The 23873-nt window shown below is 43.0% G+C and overlaps 2 protein-coding genes across 16 annotated transcripts in view; one reads left to right on the plus strand and one right to left on the minus strand.

Annotated features, from left to right (window-relative positions):
• The window catches only part of sdccag8 (SHH signaling and ciliogenesis regulator sdccag8), a 505046-nt gene extending 494586 nt beyond the window's left edge, over window positions 1–10460 (minus strand). For all 5 annotated transcript variants that reach the window (XR_011594991.1, XR_011594990.1, XR_011594989.1 and 2 more), the window contains exons 1-3: window positions 10234–10460; window positions 5261–5443; window positions 549–631 (exon numbers count right to left, since the gene is read on the minus strand). Coding sequence is in view for 2 of the 5 variants with exons in the window: in XM_070889222.1 (XP_070745323.1) it covers window positions 549–631; window positions 5261–5443; window positions 10234–10297 (330 nt within the window). In the remaining 3 variants the exon portion in view is untranslated. The remainder of the gene's footprint in view (window positions 1–548; window positions 632–5260; window positions 5444–10233) is intronic.
• A 394-nt stretch (window positions 10461–10854) lies between these two features.
• Window positions 10855–23873, plus strand: part of cep170aa (centrosomal protein 170Aa) — a 190719-nt gene continuing 177700 nt past the window's right edge. For all 11 annotated transcript variants that reach the window (XM_070889228.1, XM_070889224.1, XM_070889226.1 and 8 more), the window contains exon 1: window positions 10855–10958. The gene's annotated coding sequence lies outside the window, so the exon portion shown is untranslated. The remainder of the gene's footprint in view (window positions 10959–23873) is intronic.

The following is a 23873-nucleotide window of genomic DNA, read 5'->3' on the forward strand; positions in this document are numbered from 1 at the left end:
GTTCCTCATTCTCTCTAGACCCTTGGTTCCCCATTATTTCCGGAATGTTTTTTGTGTCTTCCACCATGAAGACAGATACAAAGATCGAGTGAAACATTTTGGCTCCCCCACTCTTTTCGTTTACCACTATACGCCTTCTTTTAGTGAGGACGGGACACTGGTGGCATCACTGGTGCTCTGTACACTTGTAGATCTGCTAGTTTTTCCTTCCTTTGCTCCAAGCTGGAGTTCTCTTTTGCTGCACGGTACTCTATTGACTTACTTTAGAACTAGTGAAGCACTAATGCAATGTGCCAGTTTGAATGATGGGTAAGGGTGTGCTCGTGACCTTCTTGATTGGAAATCCAGTATTCTACGACTAAAGCAACCGGGCCAATACTGAACTAATTTTATGAATTTCTGCCATACACCAATTATGCAAATATAAACTGGTAACCTTACACATGGAAAATGTAGAAAATTTGCAGTCTAAAGCCCAAGTGAAACTAATGTAAAAATTGTGCTTGCTTACTTAAACATCTATATGCTTTAATTTACTTGCATATTACCATGAGACATAACCTGGGCGTGGATGTTGAACTTGTCCTTTCTTCCATTTCCTGCGGTCGCAACAGGGCTTTGAGCTCGTTAACTGCATCAAAAAGATATTACCAATACAGTCCACGTTAATACTTTAGCAATGCTCGTTGAACACAAAACGTACTTTGCTAAAAATAGGTACACGCATATATGCGTGCAAGAAATCAGTTAAACACTACATCAGCCTGAATAATGGAAATCATGGAATTGTTTATCTTACAGGGCTTTTGCCATTTATACCAACATATTCTATTTTAGGTGCAGTATTTTTCAGTTGCAGTGTTAGTAAGGTTAAAGGCAGCATCTGACCCACAACTAAAATTCTAGTTACCAGGAAAAAATCTTAATGCAAAGTTATTCTACAAGTAAACCAAATACAATGTGGGTGTAGGTATGAAGTATCTTGCTTTTTTATGATTTACCCTGGAAACTTTGGAATAGAATGGCTAACAGTTAAATTATAATTTCCGTAGGCATGTTTTCATTGGAATAATAGAATAATTTCACATAACTTTACTGCAAAGCAAAGACCTACAGCATTTAAAATGCAGCAAATCTCAAAAGAAAAACTGAGCACCCAAAACATGGTAATGCAGGTCAGACAAACACATCCATTACCTAGTAAATGCAATGTAATTACTCTCGAGTGGCATGAACTCTTTATCCTCCATTTCACTCTTCTGCCTTGCTTCAAGCATTTCACCGTGTCCTATCCTTCCCACCTCTCATTCAAAATCCTGTTGGGTACTGCTCGAGTCCCATGCTGACTTCTCCACGGAGATAATCCCCCTTTTCCTTGGCACCAAGTGACTCCTTAATTTACTCCGACACCTGAACTCCCCTAGCCTGCTCATCTCTGGCATCCTATAACTCACTTAATCCCACCTAGACTGTTGACTGCTATCACTTGTATCCTGTCTCTCTGTATGCAAGGTCTTGATCACTGATGAGGATTTCTCTAATCACTTGCTTGTTGCGGTTATCAACCTCCAATCCCATTACCCTCAACATTCACGTTTGGAAAAAATCTTTCCTCTCGCTCCTTCACTAATTTTCTCGAACTCCAAATTACCTCTACTTTAGCCCTTCACTCACCTGCTGTCAACTCACTAAATGAGTCCATCACCTCCAATTTCTAACATCCTTATTCCCACAAAATCAAGCAATGTCTCCCACTCATCATTTCCCCAATACACCTCCATCCAAACGTAGGTCCCCTGCAGTCAGAATCAGGGGAAGTCATAACGGGGAACAAAGAAATGGCAGACCAATTGAACAAATACTTTGGTTAGGTATTCACTAAGGAGGACACAAACAACCTTCCGGATATAAAAGGAGTCAGAGGGTCTAGTGAGAAGGAGGAACTGAGGGAAATCCTTATTAGTCAGGAAATTGTGTTGGGGAAATTGATGGGATTGAAGGCCGATAAATCCCCAGGGCCTGATGGTCTGCATCCCAGAATACTTCAGGAGGTGGCCTTGGAAATAGCGGATGCATTGACAGGCATTTTCCAACATTCCATTGACTCTGGATCAGTTCCTATGGACTGGAGGGTAGCCAATGTAAACCCACTTTTTTAAAAAAGGAGGGAGAGAGAAAACAGGGAATTATAGACCGGTCAGCCTGACATCTGTAGTGGGTAAAATGATGGAATCAATTATTAAGGATGTCATAGAAGCGCACTTGGAAAGAGGTGACATGATAGGTCCAAGTCAGCATGGATTTGTGAAAGGGAAATCATGCTTGACAAATCTTCTGGAATTTTTTGAGGATGTTTCCAGTAGAGTGGACAAGGGAGAACCAGTTGATGTGGTGTATTTGGACTTTCAGAAGGCTTTCGACAAGGTCCCACACAAGAGATTAATGTGCAAAGTTAAAGCACATGGGATTGGGGGTAGTGTGCTGACGTGGATTGAGAACTGGTTGGCAGACAGGAAGCAAAGAGTAGAAGTAAATGGGCACTTTTCAGAATGGCAGGCAGTGACTAGTGGGGTACCGCAAGGTAATGTGCTGGGGTCCCAGCTGTTTACATTATACATTAATGATTTAGACGAGGGGATTAAATGTAGTATCTCCAAATTTGCGGATGACACTAAGTTGGGTGGCAGTGTGAGCTGCGAGGAGGATGCTATGAGGCTGCAGAGTGACTTGGATAGGTTAGGTGAGTGGGCAAATGCATGGCAGATGAAGCATAATGTGGATAAATGTGAGGTTATCCACTTTGGTGGTAAAAACAGAGAAACAGACTATTATCTGAATGGTGACAGATTAGGAAAAGGGGAGGTGCAACGAGACTTGGGTGCCATGGTACATCAGTCATTGAAGGTTAGCATGCAGGTACAGCAGGCGGTTAAGAAAGCAAATGGCATGTTGGCCTTCATAGTGAGGGGATTTGAGTACAGGGGCAGGGAGGTGTTACTACAGTTGTACAGGGCCTTGGTGAGGCCACTTCTGGAGTATTGTGTACGGTTTTGGTCTCCTAACTTGAGGAAGGACATTCTTGCTATTGAGGGAGTGCAGCGAAGGTTCACCAGACTGATTCCCGGGATGGCGGGACTGACATATCAGGAAAGACTGGATCAACTGGGCTTGTATTCACTGGAGTTCAGAAGAATGAGAGGGGATCTCATAGAAACGTTTAAAATTCTGACGGGTTTAGACAGGTTAGATGCAGGAAGAATGTTCCCAATGTTGGGGAAGTCCAGAACCAGGGGTCACAGTCTAAGGATAAGGGGTAAGCCATTTCGGGCCGAGATGAGGAGAAACTTCGTCACCCAGAGAGTGGTGAACCTGTGGAATTCTCAACCACAGAAAGTTGTTGAGGCCAATTCACTAAATATATTCAAAAAGGAGTTAGATGTAGTCCTTACTACTAGGGGGATATCAAGGGGTATGACGAGAAAGCAGGTATGGGGTACTGAAGTTGCATGTTGAGCCATGAACTCATTGAATGGCGGTGCAGGCTCGAAGGGCTGAATGGCCTTCTCCTGCACCTATTTTCTATGTTTTTATCTTTGCCCCCTTAGACCAGAGGGCTACAAACGAGCACACCTGGTGCACAACTAGCTTGGTTGTCAATTGTCAGTGTCGACCGGTACGCTCGCGGCCTTCCGCGAGAGGTGGGCACCGGAGGGACTGGAGTGCATTATTACCCCCGGCAACCAAATTTTACTTTGATTTTATTAGTTTTAAAGTCTAATTTATTTTAAATGCTGGTTTTAGTGTCCCCCTCCCCTTTTATAGGGGGCACTTGGAAAAAAAACTATGATTTTAGTGCCCAAAAAAAAGGGCACATGAAAAGTGTTTGGAGTGTCCCCCAGATCGGGGGGCACTTGATTTAATTTATTATGTTTTCCTCAAAAGTGTTGTCAATTGTCATGCCAAGGGTGCCATCAGCCAGTCCAGGCAGCGGGCGGTCAAGGGGGTCGTTCAGCCCCACTGCCTGCCTCTCTTCCGCGCTTACATCCGAGCCAGGGTGTCCCTGGAGATGGAGCATGCAGTGTCCACCGGTATGCTCGCGGCCTTCCGCGAGAGGTGGACGCCAGAGGGACTGGAGTGCATCGTTACCACCGGCAACCAAATTTTAATTTGATTTTATATGTTTTAAAGTTCTATTTGTTTTATTGCTGGGTTCTTAGCGTCCCCCAAGTCAGGGGGCACTTGCATAATTTGCCTCTCGATGCCCAAAAAAACCCCACAAAAAAACCCACAAAAAGACAAAAAAAAGGGCACTTGTTTGAAAGTTTTGGAGTGTCCTGCCCCCCTTTAATCAGGGGACCTTTGATTTAATTGTTTGTTTGTTCACAGCAAAAGAGTTGGCAATTGTCAGGCCAAGGGTGCCATCAGCCGGTCCAGGCAGCAGGTGGTCATTCAGCCCGACTGCCTGCCTCTCTTCCGCACTTACATCCGTGCCAGGGTGTCCCTGGAGATGGAGCACGCAGTGTCCGGTACGCTCGCGGCCTTCCGTGAGAGGTGGGTGCCGGAGGGACTGGAGTGCATCATCAACCCCGGCAACCAAATTTTAATTTGATTTTATATGTTTTAAAGTTTAATTTGTTTTTATTGCCGGTTTTAGTGTCCCTCTCCCCTTTTATAGGGGGTACTTGTAAAATTTTTGGTTTACTTGCCCAAAAAAACCACAAAAAAAAACATTAAAAAAAAACAAAAGAGGGCCTTGAAAAGTGTTTGGAGTGTCCCCCAGATCAGGGGGCACTTGATTTAACTGTTTAATTTTGTTTTGCAAAAAGAGTTGTCAATTGTCAGATTTGGCACCACTGTGTCAAGCTTTACTGTACCTCACTCTCCTCTGCCAAAACCACCTACTAATCCAAAATTATCCTGGAAGCAAGGATATCCCTAGGCGCCTCTTCTGCTCTAACCACCCCCTCGAACTGGTATTAAAATAATGAGCAGTCCATTAACTCATAGGGAATTTTTGAAACATTATTAGAACCATACCAAATGTTATCTGACTTAAATGAATTTGAAAGCAGACTAAAATGACAACTATAAAAAGGGAAGTAAAACATTTGAAAAATGCAACAAAAAAAATCACTTTAAAAGTCCCTACAGCACACATGGAGGCAGAAATATTGCTGCTAGGCAGTACTACAACCCTCACAAAAAGTCATATTTCAGCCAATAAAAACAAATTCAGTAATAAATTGTAATCAGTGGTCACCTGCATGACTGTGTTGTAGCTCTTGCCATGCCACTTCACAATGACTCTGTCCCCTCCCTTGGAGACTTATGGAGTTTGGCTGGACAGTGTCATGTCGACCCACTGAAGACGGCTCGGAGGGCTCTTCCTGAAGTTTTCCTTCCAGACTACACTTCAGTTTCTGGATGCTTTTGGTGGCCCTTTCTGCAAGCAATAGTCGTAAAATGGTAATTTAAGAAAGACAAAATGGACAAATACACATGATCTGCAACACAAAACATATTTACAATCAGTTTGATTTACAGATAAAGAAAACACATGTTTGAACAGTGTGAAAGGGCTTTGCTCTTTTGTCACCATTCTTCATCATACCATAGGGTGCATGTTAAATTCAACAAAAGGTGAGAGATACAGACCGGAGCTGTCCACTCAACAACAACTTGTATTATAGTTATCACATTTTCTAAACACTAAGACTGACAAGATAGTCATATTCTAGTCTTCGTTCCAGTAAAGATGAACAAATACAAAGAGCACCTCAGCTTTTCACCATATATATTAATGTGGATGAAGGAAAAGGGAGTTGTATATCCAAGTTTGCAGATGACACTAAGCTAGAAAGCACAGTAAATTTTGCAAATGGGAGCAGGAAGTTACAAAGGGGCATAGACAGATTAAGTGAGTGGGCAAAACTGTAAAAAATGGAATTGAATGTAGGGAAGTGCAGAATCTTAACATTAGGGTCAGGCCACTCAGAACTGAAATCAACAAAACAACTTACATTTATATACGTAAAACGTCCTGAGGCGCTAAACAAGGGCGATATCAAAAAACATTTTTTACACTGAGCCATAGAAGGACATATCAGGACAGATGACCAAAAGCTTGATCAAAGAGGTAGGTTTCAAGGAGCATCTTAAAAGAGGTAAGAGAGGTAGAGAGACAAAGAGATTTAGAGAGGAAATTCAAGAGCATAGGGCCAAGGAAGCTGAAAGCACAACCGCCAAAGATGCAGCGATTAAAATCAGGAGTGTGCAAGAGGCTAGAATTGGAAGAGAGCGAAGATCTCGAAGCACTTTTTCACACAAAGAGTAGTGGAAATCTGGAACACCTCCTCCATAAAGTTGTGGATGCTGGGATAATGGAAATTTTTAAGACTGAGTTCGAGAGATTTTTGTTAGGTAAGGGTAGTAAAGGGATATAGATCAAAGGTGAGTAAATGGAGTTGAGGTACAGGTCAGCCATGATCTGACTGAATGACAGAACAGACTTGAGGGGCTGAATAACATCCTCCTGTTCCTATGTTACTATGTCAGTCTACCCAATGCTTAACTGGTGAAATATTGCAACTCAAAGAAGGTTAGATATTGGACAAGCAGTCTGACAATGTAGAAGTAGTGATGGGGTTGAGAGGTAGTGGAAAGGTAGAGCTAGGGAAGGAGCAGTGGCAGCTGAATAATCTCCTCACAAGTGCTTTTGGAAGTGAAGATGGAGGAGCCAGGGAGAAGAGTTTATGAAGATGGATGGTAATGGAGAAAAGAAGCTGAGGGTTCTTTGCTCTCAAGGATCATGGAGTAGTGACTAGTTTTGGCAGGACCTGAAAGGACATGATATGGTCCAGCCAGATAGATGTTAGATGCATGCCAGATAAAAGAACCAGAGGGCAGACGAGGAGAATAAATTTTTATGCAGTGAACTGTTACAATGCCTAAAACTGTGATAAAAGTAGATTCAATAGTAACTTTCAAAAGGGAATTGGATATACCCTGTATACTTAAAAAGGAAAAATGTATATAGGAACAGGACTAACTGAAAAGCTCTTTCAAAGAGGCGGCACAAGCAAGTTGGGCTGAATAGCCTCCTTCTGTGATGTATAGTTCTATAAGGTCTGCACCCTTGGAGTTGAGGGAACGAAAATGGTACCATACTGGGAGATCAACTGAGATGGGAGAAAGTAAAGGTTTTGCTAGGGAACCAGAGCATCAGAGGTGGACGTGAGGTAGTGGTTAAGCAGATCGGCAGCTAGAGAAGCATTGTGACGAATAAAGGGCCAAAAGGCTAGACAGTTGGAATTTAAAAATTGCAGTTGTAAGCGACTTGGAATAGTTTTTCCAGGGATAGACAGACATCGAAGAAATTGGGATTGGAAGACGGTAGAGGGACATCATAGAAATTTATGGCACAGAAGGAGGCCATTCGACCCATTGTGTCAGTATCGGCCGAAAAAGAGCTATTCGCCTAATCCCACTTTTCAGCTCTTGATCCGTAGCCTTGTAGGTTACAACACCTCAAGTGCATATCCAAGTACCTTTTAAATGTGGTGAGGGTTTCTGCCACTACCATCCTTTCAGGCAGTGAGTTTCAGACCCCACCACCCTCTGGGTGAAAAGGTTCTCCTCAACTCCTCTCTAATCCTTCTACCAAATACTTTAAATCTATGCCCCCTGGTTATTGACCTCTCTGCTAGAGGAAATAGGTCCTTCCTATCCACTCTATTTAGGCCCCTCATAATTTTATACACCACAATCAAGTCTCCCCTCAGCCTCCTCTGTTTCAAACAAAACAAACCCAGCCTATCCAATCTTTCCTCATAGCTAAAATTCTCAGTCCTGGCAACATCATCGTAAATCTCTTCTGTACCCCCCTCTCCAGTGCAATCACGTCGTTCCTGTAATGTGGTGACCAGAACTGTACGCAGCACTCTTGCTGTGGCCTAACTAGTGTTTTATACAGTTTAAGCATAAGCTTCCTGCTCCTATATTCTATGCCTCGGCTAATAAGGGAAAGTATCCCGTATGCCTTCTTAACCACCTTATCGACCTGTTCTGCTACCTTCAGTGATCTGTGGACATGCACTCGAAGATCCCTCTGTTCCTTTGCACTTCTCAGTATCCTATCATTTATTGTGTATTCCCTTTGCCTTGTTAGCCCTCCCCAAATGTACTACCTCACATTTCTTCGGATTGAATTCCATTTGATACTTTTCTGCGCACCTGACCAGTCCATGATATCTTCCTGCAGTCTACAACTTTCTTTCTCACTATCAACTACATGGCCAATTTTGATATCATCTGCAAATGTCTTATCCATGCCCGCTACTTTGAAGTCTAAATCATTGATATGTACCACAAAACTAGGGACCTCGTACTGAGCCCTGCGGAACCCCACTGGAAATAGCTTTCCGGTCACAAAAACATCCATCGACCATTATCCTCTGTTTCCTGCAACTGAGCCAATTTTGGATCCAACTTGCCACTTTCCCTTGGATCCCATGGGCTTTTACTTTTCTGACCAGTCTGCGATATGGGACCGTGTCAAAAGCCTTGCTAAAATCCATATAGACTACATCAAATGCACTACCCTCATCAAACCTCCTTGTTACCGGCTCAAAAAATTCAATCAAGTTAGTCAGACATGACCTTCCCTTAACAAATCCATGCTGACTGTCCTTGATTAATCTGTGCCTTTCTAAATGACGATTAATACTGTGCCTCAGAATTTTTATCCAACAATTTGCCCACCACCAAGGTTAGACTGACTGGCTTGTAATAACTCGGTCTATCCCTTTTTAAACAAAGGTAAAATGTTAGCAGTCTTCCGGCACCACACCTACAGCGAGAGAGGATTGAAAAATGATGGGTCAGTGCCTCTGCTATTTCCTCCCTTGCTTCTTTTAACAGCCTGGGATACATTTTATCCAGGCTTGGTGATTTATCTGTTTTTGAAGATGCTAACCTCTTAATACTTCCTCTCTCACTATGTTTATCTCATCTAATATTTCACACTCCTCCTCCGTAACTACAATGTCTGCATCGGCCCTCTCTTTTGTGACGACAGATGCAAAATATTCATCAAGAACCATACCCACATCTTCTGCCTTGCGCACACAGGTTACCTTTTTGGTCTCTAATAGGCCATACTCTTTCTTCAGTTATTTGTTTTGCTCTTTATGTATTTATAAAGCATCTTTGGGTTTTCCATGACTTTACTTGCCAATATTTGTCACGCTCTCTCTTTGCTTTCCTAACTTCCTTTTTAATTTCATCTCTGCACTTTCTATTGTAGTCTTTCTGCAGTATTTAGTTCTCGGTATCTGAAATAAGCTTCCCTTGGGTGGTGAGAGAGGCTACAGAAGATGACAAGATCAAAAGGGTGGCTGTGAATATTATGAGAGCGTTATGGATAAGACATTCTTGGGTGGAGCTAATGGCTTGGTCGGTGATTAGTTCTGGTGTCATATAAATGCAAGTTGCTGTTCTAAGTTAATGCACTTTCAAAATTAACATTTTTACTTTTTCTTCATTTCAATTCCCATCACTAAAATAACCCAGCTCAAACGAAAACCACTTCTCTGCAATGACACAATCCACATTATGTGTACATGATGGTGAATCTGAAAGGAGAGCTGAAAGTGGTTCACAAACCTATGTTGGGTTTCCTTCTGTTACATATTTGTAAACAAATGGAAAAGTGCTGAAATGTTTATTTCTTATAAACACAGCGCTTTTAACAGATCACTCATTATTTTTTTAATCCACATCCCAGTAGGATTACCACTTGAACCCGACTGTAATCTGAATGATTGATCGTTTGCCCTACCAACCAACTTGCAATTCAGAAGGTCCAGAAAATTGACCAAACTCTTATCTCGGCATGGTAAACACTTAGATGCAATACGAATACAAATATTTGGGATTGTTTTTTCCAGGGACAGACATAGAAGGAACTGGGATTGGAAGGGGGAAGGGAGATGTGGGCGTTGAGACACACAAGAGAGGCCACAGAGAATGGCAAGATCAAAAAGGTGGCTGTGAATGAGTGGGAGAGCTTTATGGATAAGACATTCCTGGGTAGATGCCAATAATGCAATGTGTAACTTGTCAATAAGTAGAGATGTTCACCACACTCTTTGGAGACTGACCTCGGCCTTGCGAGCTGAGCCTTTAACCGACAGCTGTCTTTTGCAGGCAAGCTTCCCCCACCAAGTCACTCACCCCTTAAGCCTTTCAGATACGTATCCAATTCCTCCTCGATGTCTGAGTCACAAGAGGCCTTCATGTGGTCTAGACAACGAAAGGTTAAAAACACCTTTCGACCAAAAGAACAATGTTTACAGTAAAAGCTGACGATAATTTGAAACGCTCCGTGCGGCTTTTGGTTAAACTCCAGCGCCGCTGACAGGACGCCGCCCCTGGACCAATCAGCACCGAATTCAAATTAAACTTTCGGCTTCCTTCACCACAGAGACATCAGACACAGGCGCCACTGCGATGGATGCTGGGAGTCGTAGTTCAGCTTGCTGGGGTCCGTACCTTTGCTGAAGTAGCGACAGCGAGTGAAAGAAATACAACTCCCAGGAGAGCTTGCGAAGGAGACGCCTGCGCAGTTCCCTGCCCCCTCCCGGTGAACGTCGTTTTCTCATTCCCGCCCACTACTGCCGACCATTGCCGTCGGCGCCGTGACGTCATATCGGCGTTGGTCATTGGTCGAGCGGCGCGTCAATCGGGAGCGGGGTCCCGCCCACTGTCAACCGCCGTCCTTCTTGACGGCACCTGCCTCGCTCGCGCCGCGCACATGCGTCAATTGAACCTCCCCGCTCCCCCCCCATCTCCTCCATTCTGCTGGTGTCGCCGCTATGTGGAATAATCACGTTATTGCCGAGCAACGGACAGGCTGCTGATGTTTGTTAGAGCCTGGGCAGGGCGGTTGCACGGCTAGGGTGAGTGTGCCTCACAGATTTACAGAGCTAGTAAAGCAAAAAGCTGGGCAGGAGCCACTGTAGCGGGTTGTATAATCGGAAATGAAATAGCGGTTCTAACTGCTGTCGATTGTGTATAAAATGTCGGTCCTGGGAGGGGGTGACTGACTGACTTTGGAAGCGGCGGCCCCGCACTCACTGCTGATGGGTCGCGGTTCGCTGACTGAGGGGGAGGGTTGATTTAAAAAATAATCTTTTTTCCTTTTAAATTATATTTTGATGGTCGACTTATGCACTCCGCTTCCCAATGAAACTGGGTGGGTAGGTAGGTGGGAGGGGGTGGCGGGAAGGGAAAAGACGCTTCAGGTTCAAATGGCAATCCGTTACTTAAAGGCACGGCTGTCTTATTTCATTAATGCTACCTGCAGGGCTGCTACCTACCTACCTACCTACCTTCGCCCCCAATATATCATTCTTTTTGTAAGCTATGTATGTGTTGATCACGTTGGTGCAGTGAATCTGGATGATTTTATTATACAAGTTAGGTCGAGGTTTGATTTTTTTTTTTGCAACCCTTTAATTTCACGGTCGTGTAATTTTTTTAATCCAAAATTTTACAAATTTGCGTTGTTGCCCGATATATATGTCATGAGATCAAAATGAACAGTGTAGAACCCGGTAAATTATCATTGCATTGTTTTCCTAACAAAAGGGGCTTTGGGTTATACCACTGAATCCCATCTGAAGATCTGTATCAATGTTTTTTTTTGTCGACCGTTAGCGATACTTGATATCTACAGAAATTCCCGTTATTTTTTTTAAACAGATGGTCCCAAATTCTAATCAATTATCCTTTAACCGAACCCATTCGGATTGCTCGAAAGAATAGCTGCAGTGATAGCTGCTAGCATTGCTGGTAGCGACTATTAGCACATTTCTGGCAGACTGCCAGTAATAGTAGGGATATGGCAAATCATGTTTACCAGATTTTTCACGACATACAATTTGGAAACACTGAATAGTCGTAATTAGATTGTATTGAATTATTGCCCTTTTTAAAAAAAAAATGCACTGAATTCTTGTATAAAATTCTTTTGAAACGTTTCACAGGAAATGTTTCCCCTTCCTGTACATTCCCTTTCCCGCTAAGGAGTCACATGAAACTGGCTGGAGTGTTTCCTTTTTGGCTTTCGTTTCAGCAATGTGTTCTTTTCCTGTGTCTTCTCTCGAGCCACTTACCAAGGAGGTTGGGTCTAATTCATTTCAGTCAGATATATTTTCAGCATTTTTGACAGTGAAACAATGGATTATTGTGTGGGGTTTATAAAAGGAATGGGCAAGAAAAAAACGTTAGTTGTCATAAAATTAAAGGAAAAATTAGCAGGTATAGTAGAACATATTTTAGTGTTGAATTTTTTTGTGAAAAAAAATGAATTGGAAGGTCACTAAAGACTTCTATTTCGAGTGAGAATAGTTGGATGGAACAGCTATTCATTGGCAATGGCAGTTGAAAACAAGTATGGACTCCTGTGCTGGGGTAGTATTTAGCCACTGAAACTCAAGCAACTGAGTCTTGTCTTGTTGATTTGTCCTGTTTGAAATTTTTGAATCTGGAGGTTCAGAAAGCTGTTAAATACTAAGTCCTAAAAGATTAGTGAAGACAAACTAGGTCCCTTGCAGTCAAAATCAGGTGAATTTATAATGGGGAACAAAGAAATGGCAGACCAATTGAACAAATACTTTGGTTCTGTCTTCACGAAGGAAGACACAAATAACCTTCTGGAAATACTAGGGGACCGAAGGTCTAGTGAGAAGGAGGACCTGAAGGAAATCCTTATTAGGTGTGAAACTGTGTTGGGGAAATTGATGGGATTAAAGACCGATAAATCCCCGGGGCCTGATAGTCTGCATCCCAGAGTACTTAAGGAAGTGGCCCTAGAAGTAGTGGATGCATTGGTGATCATTTTCCAACAGTCTATTGACTCTGGATCAGTTCCGATGGACGAGAGGGTAGCTAATGTAACACCACTTTTTTAAAAAAAAGAGGGAGAGAAAATGGGGAATTAAAGACTGGTTAGCCTGACATCAGTAGTGGGGAAAATGTTGGAATCAATTATTAAAGATGAAATAGCAGCGCATTTGGAAAGCAGTGACAGGATCGGTCCAAGTCAGCATGGATTTATGAAAGGGAAATCATGCTTGACAAATCTGCTAGAATTTTTTGAGGATGTAACCAGTAGAGTGGACAAGGGAGAACCAGTGGATGTGGTATATTTGGACTTTCAGAGGCTTTTGACAAGGTCCCACACAAGAGATTGGTGTGCAAAATTAAAGCACATGGTATTGGGGGTAATGTATTGACGTGGATAGAGAACTAGTTGGCAGACAGGAAACAGAGTCGGGATAAAAGGGTTCTTTTCAGAATGGCAGGCAGTAACTCGTGGCGTGCGGCAGGGCACAGTGCTGGGACCCCAGCTCTTTACAATATACATCAATGATTTAGATGAAGGAATTGAATGTAATATCTCCAAGTTTGCAGATGACACTAAGCTAAGTGGTGGTGTGAGCTGTGAGGAGGATGCTAAAAGGCTGCAGAGTGACTTGGACAGGTTAGGTGAGTGGGCAAATGCATGGCAGATGCAGTACAATGTGGATAAATGTGAGGTTATCCACTTTGGTGGCAAAAACACAAAGGCAGAATATTATCTGAATGGCGGCAGACTCGGAAAAGGAGAGATGCAGTGAGACCTGGGTGTTATGGTACATCAGTCATTGAAAGTTGGCATGCAGCTACAGCAGGTGGTGAAGAAGGCAAATGGTATGTTGACCTTCATAGCTAGGGGATTTGAGTATAGGAGCAGGGAGATCTTACTGCAGTTGTACACGGCCTTGGTGAGGCCTCACCTGGAATATTGTGTTCAGTTTTGGTCGTCTAATCTGAGGAAGGGCGTTCTTGCTATTGAGGGAGTGCAGCGAAGGTTCACCAGACTGATTCCTGGGATGGCAGGACTGACGTATATGTGGAGAGATTGGATCGATTGGGCCTGTATTCACTGGAGTTTAGAAGGATGAGAGGAGATCTCGTAGAAACATATAAAATTCTGACGGGTCTTGACAGGTTAGATGCGGGAAGAACGTTCCCGATGTTGGGGAAGTCCAGAACCAGGGGATACAGTTTAAGGATAAGGGGTAAGCCATTTAGGAATGAAATGGGGAGAAACTTCTTCACTCAGAGTTGTTAACCTGTGGAATTTTCTACCGCAGAGTGTTGTTGATGCCAGTTCATTGGATATATTCAAGAGGGAGTTAGATATGGCCCTTACGGCTAAAGGGATCAAAGGGTATGGAGAGAAAGCAGGAAAGGGTTACTGAGATGAATGATCAGCCATGATCTTATTGAATGGTGGTGCAGGCTCGAAGGGCCGAATGGCCTATTCCTGCACCTATTTTCTATGTTTCAAAGCATTAAACATGTTCAATACTGTCTAATTTACCATGGGGGTGCACAAGCTTTTCTTCATCTTAGGCCACATAGGTGCATACAGTAAGAATAGTTTGGATCTCAGCACTGATCCCTGTGGCACCCCACTAGTTACTGGTTGCCAACCAGAGAATGAACCATTTATCCCGACTCTCTGTTTTCTGTTAGTTTGCCAATCCTCTCTCCATGCTAATATATTGCCGCCAATCCTGTGAACTTTTATCTTGTGCAGTAACCTTTTATGTGACACCTTGTCAAATTACTTCTGGAAGTCCAAATACACCACATCCACTGATTCCCCTTTATCCACCCTGTTCGTTACATCCTCAAAGAACTCCAGCAAATTTGTCAAACATGACTTCCCCTTCATAAATCCATGCTGACTCTGCCTGACTGAATTTTGCTTTGCCAATTGTCCTGCTACTGCTTCTTTAATAATAAACTCCAACATTTTCCCAACCACAGATGTTGGGCTAACTGGTCTATAGTTTCCTGCTTTTTGTCTGCCTCCTTTTTTAAATAGGGGTGTTACATTTGCAGTTTTCCAATCTGCTGGGACCTCCCTAGAATCCAAGGAATTTTGGTAAATTACAACCAATACATCCATGATTTTTGGTCAGAAAACAATGGAAAATGTTTTTTTTCCCTCAAATTTGAGAGAAAATCAGTTTTTATTCATTCACCACCCAAAAAAACAGGAATTTATTAGTGGTAATAATTGAGTTTAAAGGTCCCTTGCTCAGAGGGACATGTGGACTTATTTCAAACTTTTGTCAATGGTATAGTTGTTGGGGACTGCACTGTGGAAGACTGTTTCTGATAGGCTCCTACAAGCAAGGAGTATATCATTTTCTAATTCATGTGGGAAGATATTCTTCAACAAAAATAAGTAAATGACCATATTTTTTTTTCTGTTCATTAGACTGATGACATATGTATTGCCCAGACAGCTCAATTAAGATCTGAATGATCAGGATTTCATTCAACATCAAAGTAGTTGATTGGTGTACGGTATCATGAATTTATATTTAACTCGAAAATTGTACTATTTTGTTCACTCAATGCATTCCATTAATTGGTAGAAGACTTAATTAACAAGGATCTAGATTGCATATAGATTTGAAAAATTATACTTTCCATAGATTATCATAAGCAAACCATTTCCTCTTGGCACAGTATTATGTTTGTATTGGTGCCACTGCAAGATTTTGGCTGTTACCAATCTGATGCATCATCACTAGTGGCAGTAAAGATGAAAACAAGTAAAGAAGTTTAGTAACTTTATTCCGTTTGAAGGAAAATGTTAATTTGGATTGTGGAAAGAGAGAGCAATTGTTTTCCAATCACCACCTGTAATTACTTTTATGTTTATCTTGTAAATTTAATACACAACTAAGTACTAATGTAATGTTTAATTTACCTTCCTGTTCTATCAGCCTGAATAAACCATTTATCTACAGGAGTTGCACTGAAAATAATACACTTTCAGTTTTTTGATATTTAATGTTTATATTCGAGAACTGAATGTGCATATTAAAATTTCTATACCTAAACCAATAAATTTTAGGTGCCCACAACATTCTGCCATCAAACCTTTCAGAAACTCTGTTTTCAGTTAAAATGTAACTTTAAAGCTTGTTAGATTATTCACGTAACTTATACAGTTCTAACTTATATTTTCAATTACATGGTATTTTAGTTATATCAATGGTTTAGATGGTTAGATATTTGTATGAAAGCGGGTTATTATTTTAAAGATCCCTTTACCTGACCGCAACACGATTCAACCAGTCATATTTGTTACAATTCAGATTTTTAAAAACTTATCATTCAGACGCCCTGATAATTTCTATAAGTGGACTGTGTTTCTTGCAATCTAAAATCGACAGCTTTTTCTTTCTGCCCATGTAGAGATAATGTAGCCAGTCTAACAATTAACTCTGATTGTAGTAAGTTGGATCCAAAGAAAATCACAGTATGAATGACAGTCGATATTACACCCTAAAGTAGATGTGTGTGGGCAATATACACTATGTTTGCACTTAAATAATATATAGAATTTTATACATTGTACATCTACTGGTAAACATACAGCATCTTAAAATGCATCACAGAGAATACATTATAGAAATAATTTATAATTCTGTGCCTTTCATGACCTCAGGATGTCTTGTAGTGCTTCACTGTCAATTAAGTACTTTTGAAATGTAAACACAGTTGTAGGGAAATTTGGCAAATATTTGCACACAGCAAGGTTCTACAGTCGGCAAAAAGATAAATGACCCGATAATCTGTTTCAGTAATGTTGGTCGAGGAATAACTATAGGCCCGGACACTGGGTGAAATTCCCCTGGTTTTCAAAAAGTGCCATGGGATCTTTTGCGTCAACCTGAGAAGGCAGATATGGCCTTGGTTTAATATCTCATCGGTTTAATATCTCATCTGAAAGACAGGACTTCTCAGTGCAGCACTCTCTCAGTAATGTACTGAAGTGTCAGCCTAGATTTTGTGCTCAAGTCTCAGGAGTGAGGCTTGAACCCACTGCCTTTTCGCTTGCAGGCGAGAGTATTACCACAGAACCAGGGCTGACTGAGTTCACTACTCAATCAGTTCCTTCTTGCAGTGTCTTGAAATAAAAGTAATTGCGTACTATAGAGTTTCAGGTGAAATACGTGAGCTGAACTCTCGTGACACTCGCTGAACAACCTTCAGAAGTTCAGTAGAACTGAAGAACCACAGACAGGAGTTGACTTTTATCCCAATTCAATTGAAGATGCAAATACTATGAAGGAAAACAGTTTAAGTAATATACAAAATGCACCCCGGTAACGATATTGCCCTCTGACTTAATGCAGAAACTTTTGTTGTGGAATCAGAACTCCCCACAGATGACTTTCATGCATACCAGCAAGTAATTTAGAACATAAGAATTAGGAGCAGGAGTAGGCCTGCTTATGATAGCGATTGGAAAGTGTACTCCTGTCTGATATCAGCCGATAACAAACTGCTTATAAATAAAGTCCCAAGCAGATCCATTTGGTAGATGTTGCAGAATATGTGATTTTGCACTGCTATAATCATATCATAGGTGGCCCCTCAAACGAGGATGCCTTGCTTCCATGCAAAAAAAGTGTTCCAAAGAAGGACCTAAAATTCCAGGTCCTGAACTACATCCTGAAGGGTGGAAGATGGTTGTGCGTGGATTTTTTTTTAAAACGTGTGGTGGCTGTTGCACACCACACTGCCCCAGGCCCCGATAACAGCCCTCCACAGTCTCTCACCGCTCCTTTGCCCCAACCTCGCCGCTTCTGCTGTATCTGCCCACGCTACAATCATCGACCTGGACCTTGATGACATCACTCTTCGCTGCCGTCACAGCTTGTGCTGCTCCCTGAGGTGGTATGCCTTCTCGCTGCTTGCCGCTCCTTTTATGGCCCCAACCTGCCGCTTCTGTTAATTTTTATAATTAAAATCTATTCAGTGCAAAGACGAATAAACTAAAGGAAGTCTTATCTGCCAAAAAGCTTGTAGGATTTCCTACAAGGTATGGAGGTAGGGGAAGAGGATAGATGTATCCGCATGTGCATGCTTTGGTCTGCAACACTTACTGATGTGTTTTTTGGACTTTCCGATCTCAAGCTTGAGTTAGTCTGGACCCTGGAATGTGGTAATGTGTGGGAGGGAGGGAGATAGCTGAGCAATTGGAAGGAGTTTGATGTTCTGAATAGTGAAGTTTTTATTTTATTTTCGGAGTATTTCCTGGCTCTGCAGTTGTATCAGAGAATTCTTTTTACTACAGTGTGATTGGATCGAGTATGTTTTGCTAAATGTTTTGTTATTGGGAAGAAACTATCTTGATGAACAATTTGTGTAGTATAATTGGTGCATGATCAATAACTGCTACTCAAGTGCAAAAAGTGTTTACTGTATGTCAGATTACTTTATTTCTCAATTGTAATATGTCAGCTTTTAGGCTATGGAGATCATGTGGAACACCTCACAAATTACTGGAGAATATTTTAGAAGCTGTTGTAATTTGATAACAGCCATTATTTTATCATTTGATAAGCATATTAAACATCTTATGGCCATAAAAAAATGGACCATCTTATTGAATCTAGATGTCTTTCAGTTTGAGTGTGGAGTGGGACAAAATCCCTTTCGTCCTTTATGTTGTGTATGGAGAAAGAGTCAGACTGAGCTCAAAGTAAAGTGTGACCGTACTCTCTTATTGCAGGTCTCCAGAGTGCGTCTCCAACCTGTGAAGCCGCCTTATATACCTGTGCTCCCAAGGGATTGTGGGATCCCTTGGGACTCTGGGGAATGAGCCCTCTGGTGGCTGTACAGAGTAAATACAAGTCCACATATATAACAACACTCCCCGCACCCTCCAAAGTCAATCGTGTAACTATTTACAATGTGAGTCGATCTGGGGCCCTTCTTGCCTTGGTTGATCGTCTCGGTGTGAAAGCTGGTGTTGTTGGATCATTTGTTGGGCCCTCGCTGGGCTGCTGTGCAGCTGGCCTTGCTGGGCTGCCTGGTGTGTTGGGCCCTGCAAGGCTGCTGTGCATGATGGGTTCTGCTTCGTGGTCAACCATGGTGTCGGTTGCCACTGGTGTGTGTGTTGGAGGATCAAAAAAGGTAGGGTCCAAGGTGGGTTGCTCAGGGTAGTCCGTGAGTCTGAGTTTGATTTGGTCCAAGTGTTTCCAGTGAATGAGTCCATTTGAAAGTTTGACCCGAAACACCCTGCTCCCCTTTGGCCACGACAGTGCCGGAAAGCCACTTGGGACCTTGTCCATAATTTAATACAAATACGGATCATTGACTTCAATCTCGCGTGACATGTTTGCACTATCATGGTATGTACTTTGTTGAATCCGCCTGCTCTCTACCTGTTCATGTAGATCAGGGTGAACTAATGAGAGCCTTGTCTTAAGTGCTCTTTTTATGAGCAGTTCAGCAGGTGGGATCCCAGTGAGTGAGTGTGGTCTCGTGCGGTAGATAAGCAGGACTCGGGATAGGTGAGTCTGCAGTGAGCCTTCAGTTACCCTCTTCAAGCCTTGCTTGATGGTTTGCACTGCTCTCTCTGCCTGACCATTGGACACTAGTTTAAACGGGGCAGATGTGACATGTTTGATCCCGTTACTGGTCATGAATTCTTTGAACTCAGCACTGGTAAAACTTGGCCAGTTGTCGCTCACCAGGACATCGGGTAAGCCGTGTGTGACAAACATGGCCCGCAGGCTTTCAGTGGTGGCAACAGACGTGCTAGGAAGGTGGCTCAACTGTGGCTAACAAGGGAAATTAAGGATGGTGTTAAAACCAAGGAAGAGGCATATAAATTGGCTAGAAAAAGTAACAAACCTGAGGACTGGGAGAAATTTAGAATTCAACAGAGGAGGACTAGGGGTTTAATTAAGAGGGGGAAAATAGAATACGAGAGGAAGCTTGCAGGGAACATTAAAAACTGACTGAAAAAGCTTCTGTAAATATGTAAAGAGAAAAAGATTAGTGAAGACAAATGTAGGTCTCTTGCAGTTGGATTCAGGTGAATTTATAATGGGGAACAAAGAAATGGCAGACCAATTGAACAAATACTTTGGTTCTGTCTTCACGAAGGAAGACACAAATAACCTTCCGAATGTACTAGGGGACAGTGGGTCTAATGAGGAGGAACTGAAGGATATCCTTATTAGGAGGGAAATTGATGGGATTGAAGGCCGATAAATCTCCGGGGCCTGATCATCTGCATCCCAGAGTACTTAAGGAAGTGGCCCTAGAAATAGTGGATGCATTGCTGATCATTTTCCAACAGCCTATCGACTCTGGATCAGTTCCGATGGACTGGAGGGTAGCTAATGTAACACCACTTTTTAAAAAAGGAGGGAGAGAGAAAACGGATTATTATAGACCGGTTAGCCTGACATCAGTAGTGGGGAAAATGTTGGAATCAATTATTAAGGATGAAATAGCGCATTTGGAAAGCAGTGACGGGATCAGTCCAGGTCAGCATGTTAATACGGATTCTTTTTCCCTCAATCTGTTTCAGCGAATACACTGACGCGAACACCTTCTTGCCTTTTCTGTAAAAGACCTTTATTGAAGATTCTCCGGCCGGGACTTGTCAAGACAAAGGAACACTCTCAATCAGAGCCTGTTTACCTTCCTCTGGACAAGCCCCTTTATAGCACGAAAAGCACAGTAGTTATACATTTTCAAAACATAACGCATTTGATTAGCGCTTGGTCTGTCCACTCCCTTTCTTCCTCCCCCCCCCCCCCCCCCCCCCTGAGTATGTCCAATGGCAGGTGAGGAGGTCTCCTAATTAGAGCTGGCCCTGAGGTCAGCTTGTTTATAGCCTCATTAAATTCTTCTTCTTTATCAGTAAAACCTATTTCCCTCTTATCAGTAAAAAGCATTACGTTATTCTCCCCTCCTAATTAGTGAAAACCATTATGTTACCTTCTATCTGTGATTGCTTTTTCTTTCCCATGACCCGTGTTTAACCACAACTCTCAGTAACCCCCTTTTTTTCTGTCGATTCTGCAATGTCTGCATCTTGACATTTCTATAGCTATTTTCCCATGATTCCCTATCTCCATCCCTCTGCCACATTTACAATCCTTCTGTATCCATTCTCAAGCATGGATTTATGAAAGGGAAATCATGCTTGACGAATCTTCTGGAATTTTTTGAGGATGTAACTAGTAGAGTGGACAAGGGAGAACCAGTGGATGTGGTGTATTTGGACTTTCAAAAGGCTTTTGACAAGGTCCCGCACAAGAGATTGGTGCGCAAAATCAAAGCGCATGGTATTGGGGGTAATGTACTGACGTGGATAGAGAACTGGTTAGCAGAGAGTCGGGATAAACGGGTCCTTTTCAGAAAGGCAGGCAGTGACTGGTGGAGTGCCGCAGGGCTCAGTGCTGGGACCCCAGCTCTTTACAATAGACATTAACAATTTGGATGAAGGAATTGAGTGTAATATCTCCAAGTTTGCAGATGACACTAAACTGGGTGGCGATGTGAGCTGCAGGGTGACTTGGACAGGTTAGGTGAGTGGGCAAATGCATGGCAGATGCGGTATAATGTGGATAAATGTGAGGTTATCCATTTTGGGGGCAAAAAACGAAGGCAGAGTATTGCAAATTAGGAAAAGGGGAGGTGCAATGCGACCTGGGTGTCATGGTTCATCAGTCATTGAAGGTTGGCATGCAGGTACAGCAGGCGGTGAAGAAGGCAAATGACATGTTGGCCTTCATAGCTAGGGGATTTGAGTATAGGAGCAGGGAGGTCTTACTGCAGTTGTACAGGACCTTGGTGAGGCCTCACCTGGAATATTGTGTTCAGTTTTGGTCTCCTAATCTGAGGAAGGACGTTCTTGCTATTGAGGGAGTGCAGCAAAAGGTTCAACAGACTGATTCCAGGGATGGCTAGACTGTCATATGAGGAGACACTGAATCAACTGGGCCTCTATTCACTGGAGTTTAGAAGGATGAGAGGGGATCTCATAGAAATGTATAAGATTCTGACGGGACTGGACAGGTTAGATGTGGGAAGAATGTTCCCAATGTTGGGGAAGTCCAGAACCAGGGGACATAGTCTTAGGATGAGCGGTAGGCCATTTAGGACTGAGATGAGGAGAAACTTCTTCACTCAGAGTTGTTAACGTGTGGAATTCCCTACCACAGAGAGTTGTTGATGCCAGTTCATTGGATATATTGAAGACGGAGTTAAATATGGCCCTTACGGCTAAGGGGATCAAGGGGTATGGAGAGAAAGCAGGAAAGGGGTACTGAGGGAATGATCAGCCATGATCTTATTGAATGGCAGTGCAGGCTCGAAGGGACGAATGGCCTACTCCTGCACCTAATTTCTATGTTTACCCAAGAACGGGCCTGCATAGTCGACGTGTATCCGAGACCACGGTTTGGAGGGCCAAGACCATAAACTTAGCGGCGCCTCCCTGCGTACATTGCTTTACTGCGAGCATGTATTACATGTGTGAACGCAGGACTCTTAAGTCCGCATCGATACCGGGCCACCACACGTGGAATCTGGCTATCACTTTCATCATTACGATGCCTGGGTGGGGTACTGTGGAGGTAATTGATGAAGGTGTCTCTGTCCTTCTTGGGGACCACTACTCGATTGCCCTACAGAAGGCAGTCTGCTTGTATAGACATTTCATCTTTGTGCTGCTGGAACGGCTTTATCTCTTCCTGCATTTCCACTGGACCAGCTCCCGTGAAGCACATAGCTTTTGACTAGAGATAATAAGGGGTCCTGGCTTGTCCAGGTTTTAATCTGCCAGGCAGTGACGGGTGATTGCTCACTCAAATGCTGACATATCAAGAAAGACTGGACCAACTGGGCTTGTATTCACTGGAGTTCAGAAGAATGAGAGGGGATCTCATAGAAATGTATAAGATTCTGACGGGACTGGACAGGTTAGATGTGGGAAGAATGTTCCCGATGTTGGGGAAGTCCAGAACCAGGGGACATAGTCTTAGGATGAGCGGTAGGCCATTTAGGACCGAGATGAGGAGAAACTTCTTCACTCAGAGTTGTTAACGTGTGGAATTCCCTACCAGAGAGAGTTGTTGATGCCAGTTCATTGGATATATTGAAGACTGAGTTAGATATGGCCCTTACGGCTAAGGGGATCAAGGGGTATGGAGAGAAAGCAGGAAAGGAGTACTGAGGGAATGATCAGCCATGATCTTATTGAATGGCAGTGCAGGCTCGAAGGGACGAATGGCCTACTCCTGCACCTAATTTCTATGTTTACCCAAGAATGGGCCTGCATAGTCGACTTGTATCCGAGACCACGGTTTGGAGGGCCAAGACCATAAACTTAGCGGCGCCTCCCTGCGTACATTGCTTTACTGCGAGCATGTATTACATGTGTGAACGCAGGACTCTTAAGTCCTCATCGATACCGGGCCACCACACGATGAAAGTGATAGCCAGATTCCACATTACGATGCCTGGGTGGGGTACTGTGGAGGTAATTGATGAAGGTGTCTCTGTCCTTCTTGGGGACCACTACTCGATTGCCCTACAGAAGGCAGTCTGCTTGTATAGACATTTCATCTTTGCGCTGTTGGAACGGCTTTATCTCTTCCTGCATTTCCACTGGACCAGCTCCCGTGAAGCACATAGCTTTTGACTAGAGATAATAAGGGGTCCTGGCTTGTCCAGGTTTTAATCTGCCAGGCAGTGACGGGTGATTGCTCACTCAAATGCTGACATATCAAGAAAGACTGGACCAACTGGGCTTGTATTCACTGGAGTTTAGAAGAATGAGAGGGGATCTCATAGAAATGTTTAAAATTCTGACGGCTTTAGACAGGTTAGATGCAGAAAGAATGTTCCCAATGTTGGGGAAGTCCAGAACCAGGGGTCACAGTCTAAGGATAAGGGGAAAGCCATTTAGGACCGAGATGAGGAGA

Source organism: Pristiophorus japonicus, chromosome 9 (genome assembly GCF_044704955.1).
Source record: "Pristiophorus japonicus isolate sPriJap1 chromosome 9, sPriJap1.hap1, whole genome shotgun sequence".
NCBI lineage: Eukaryota > Metazoa > Chordata > Chondrichthyes > Pristiophoridae > Pristiophorus > Pristiophorus japonicus.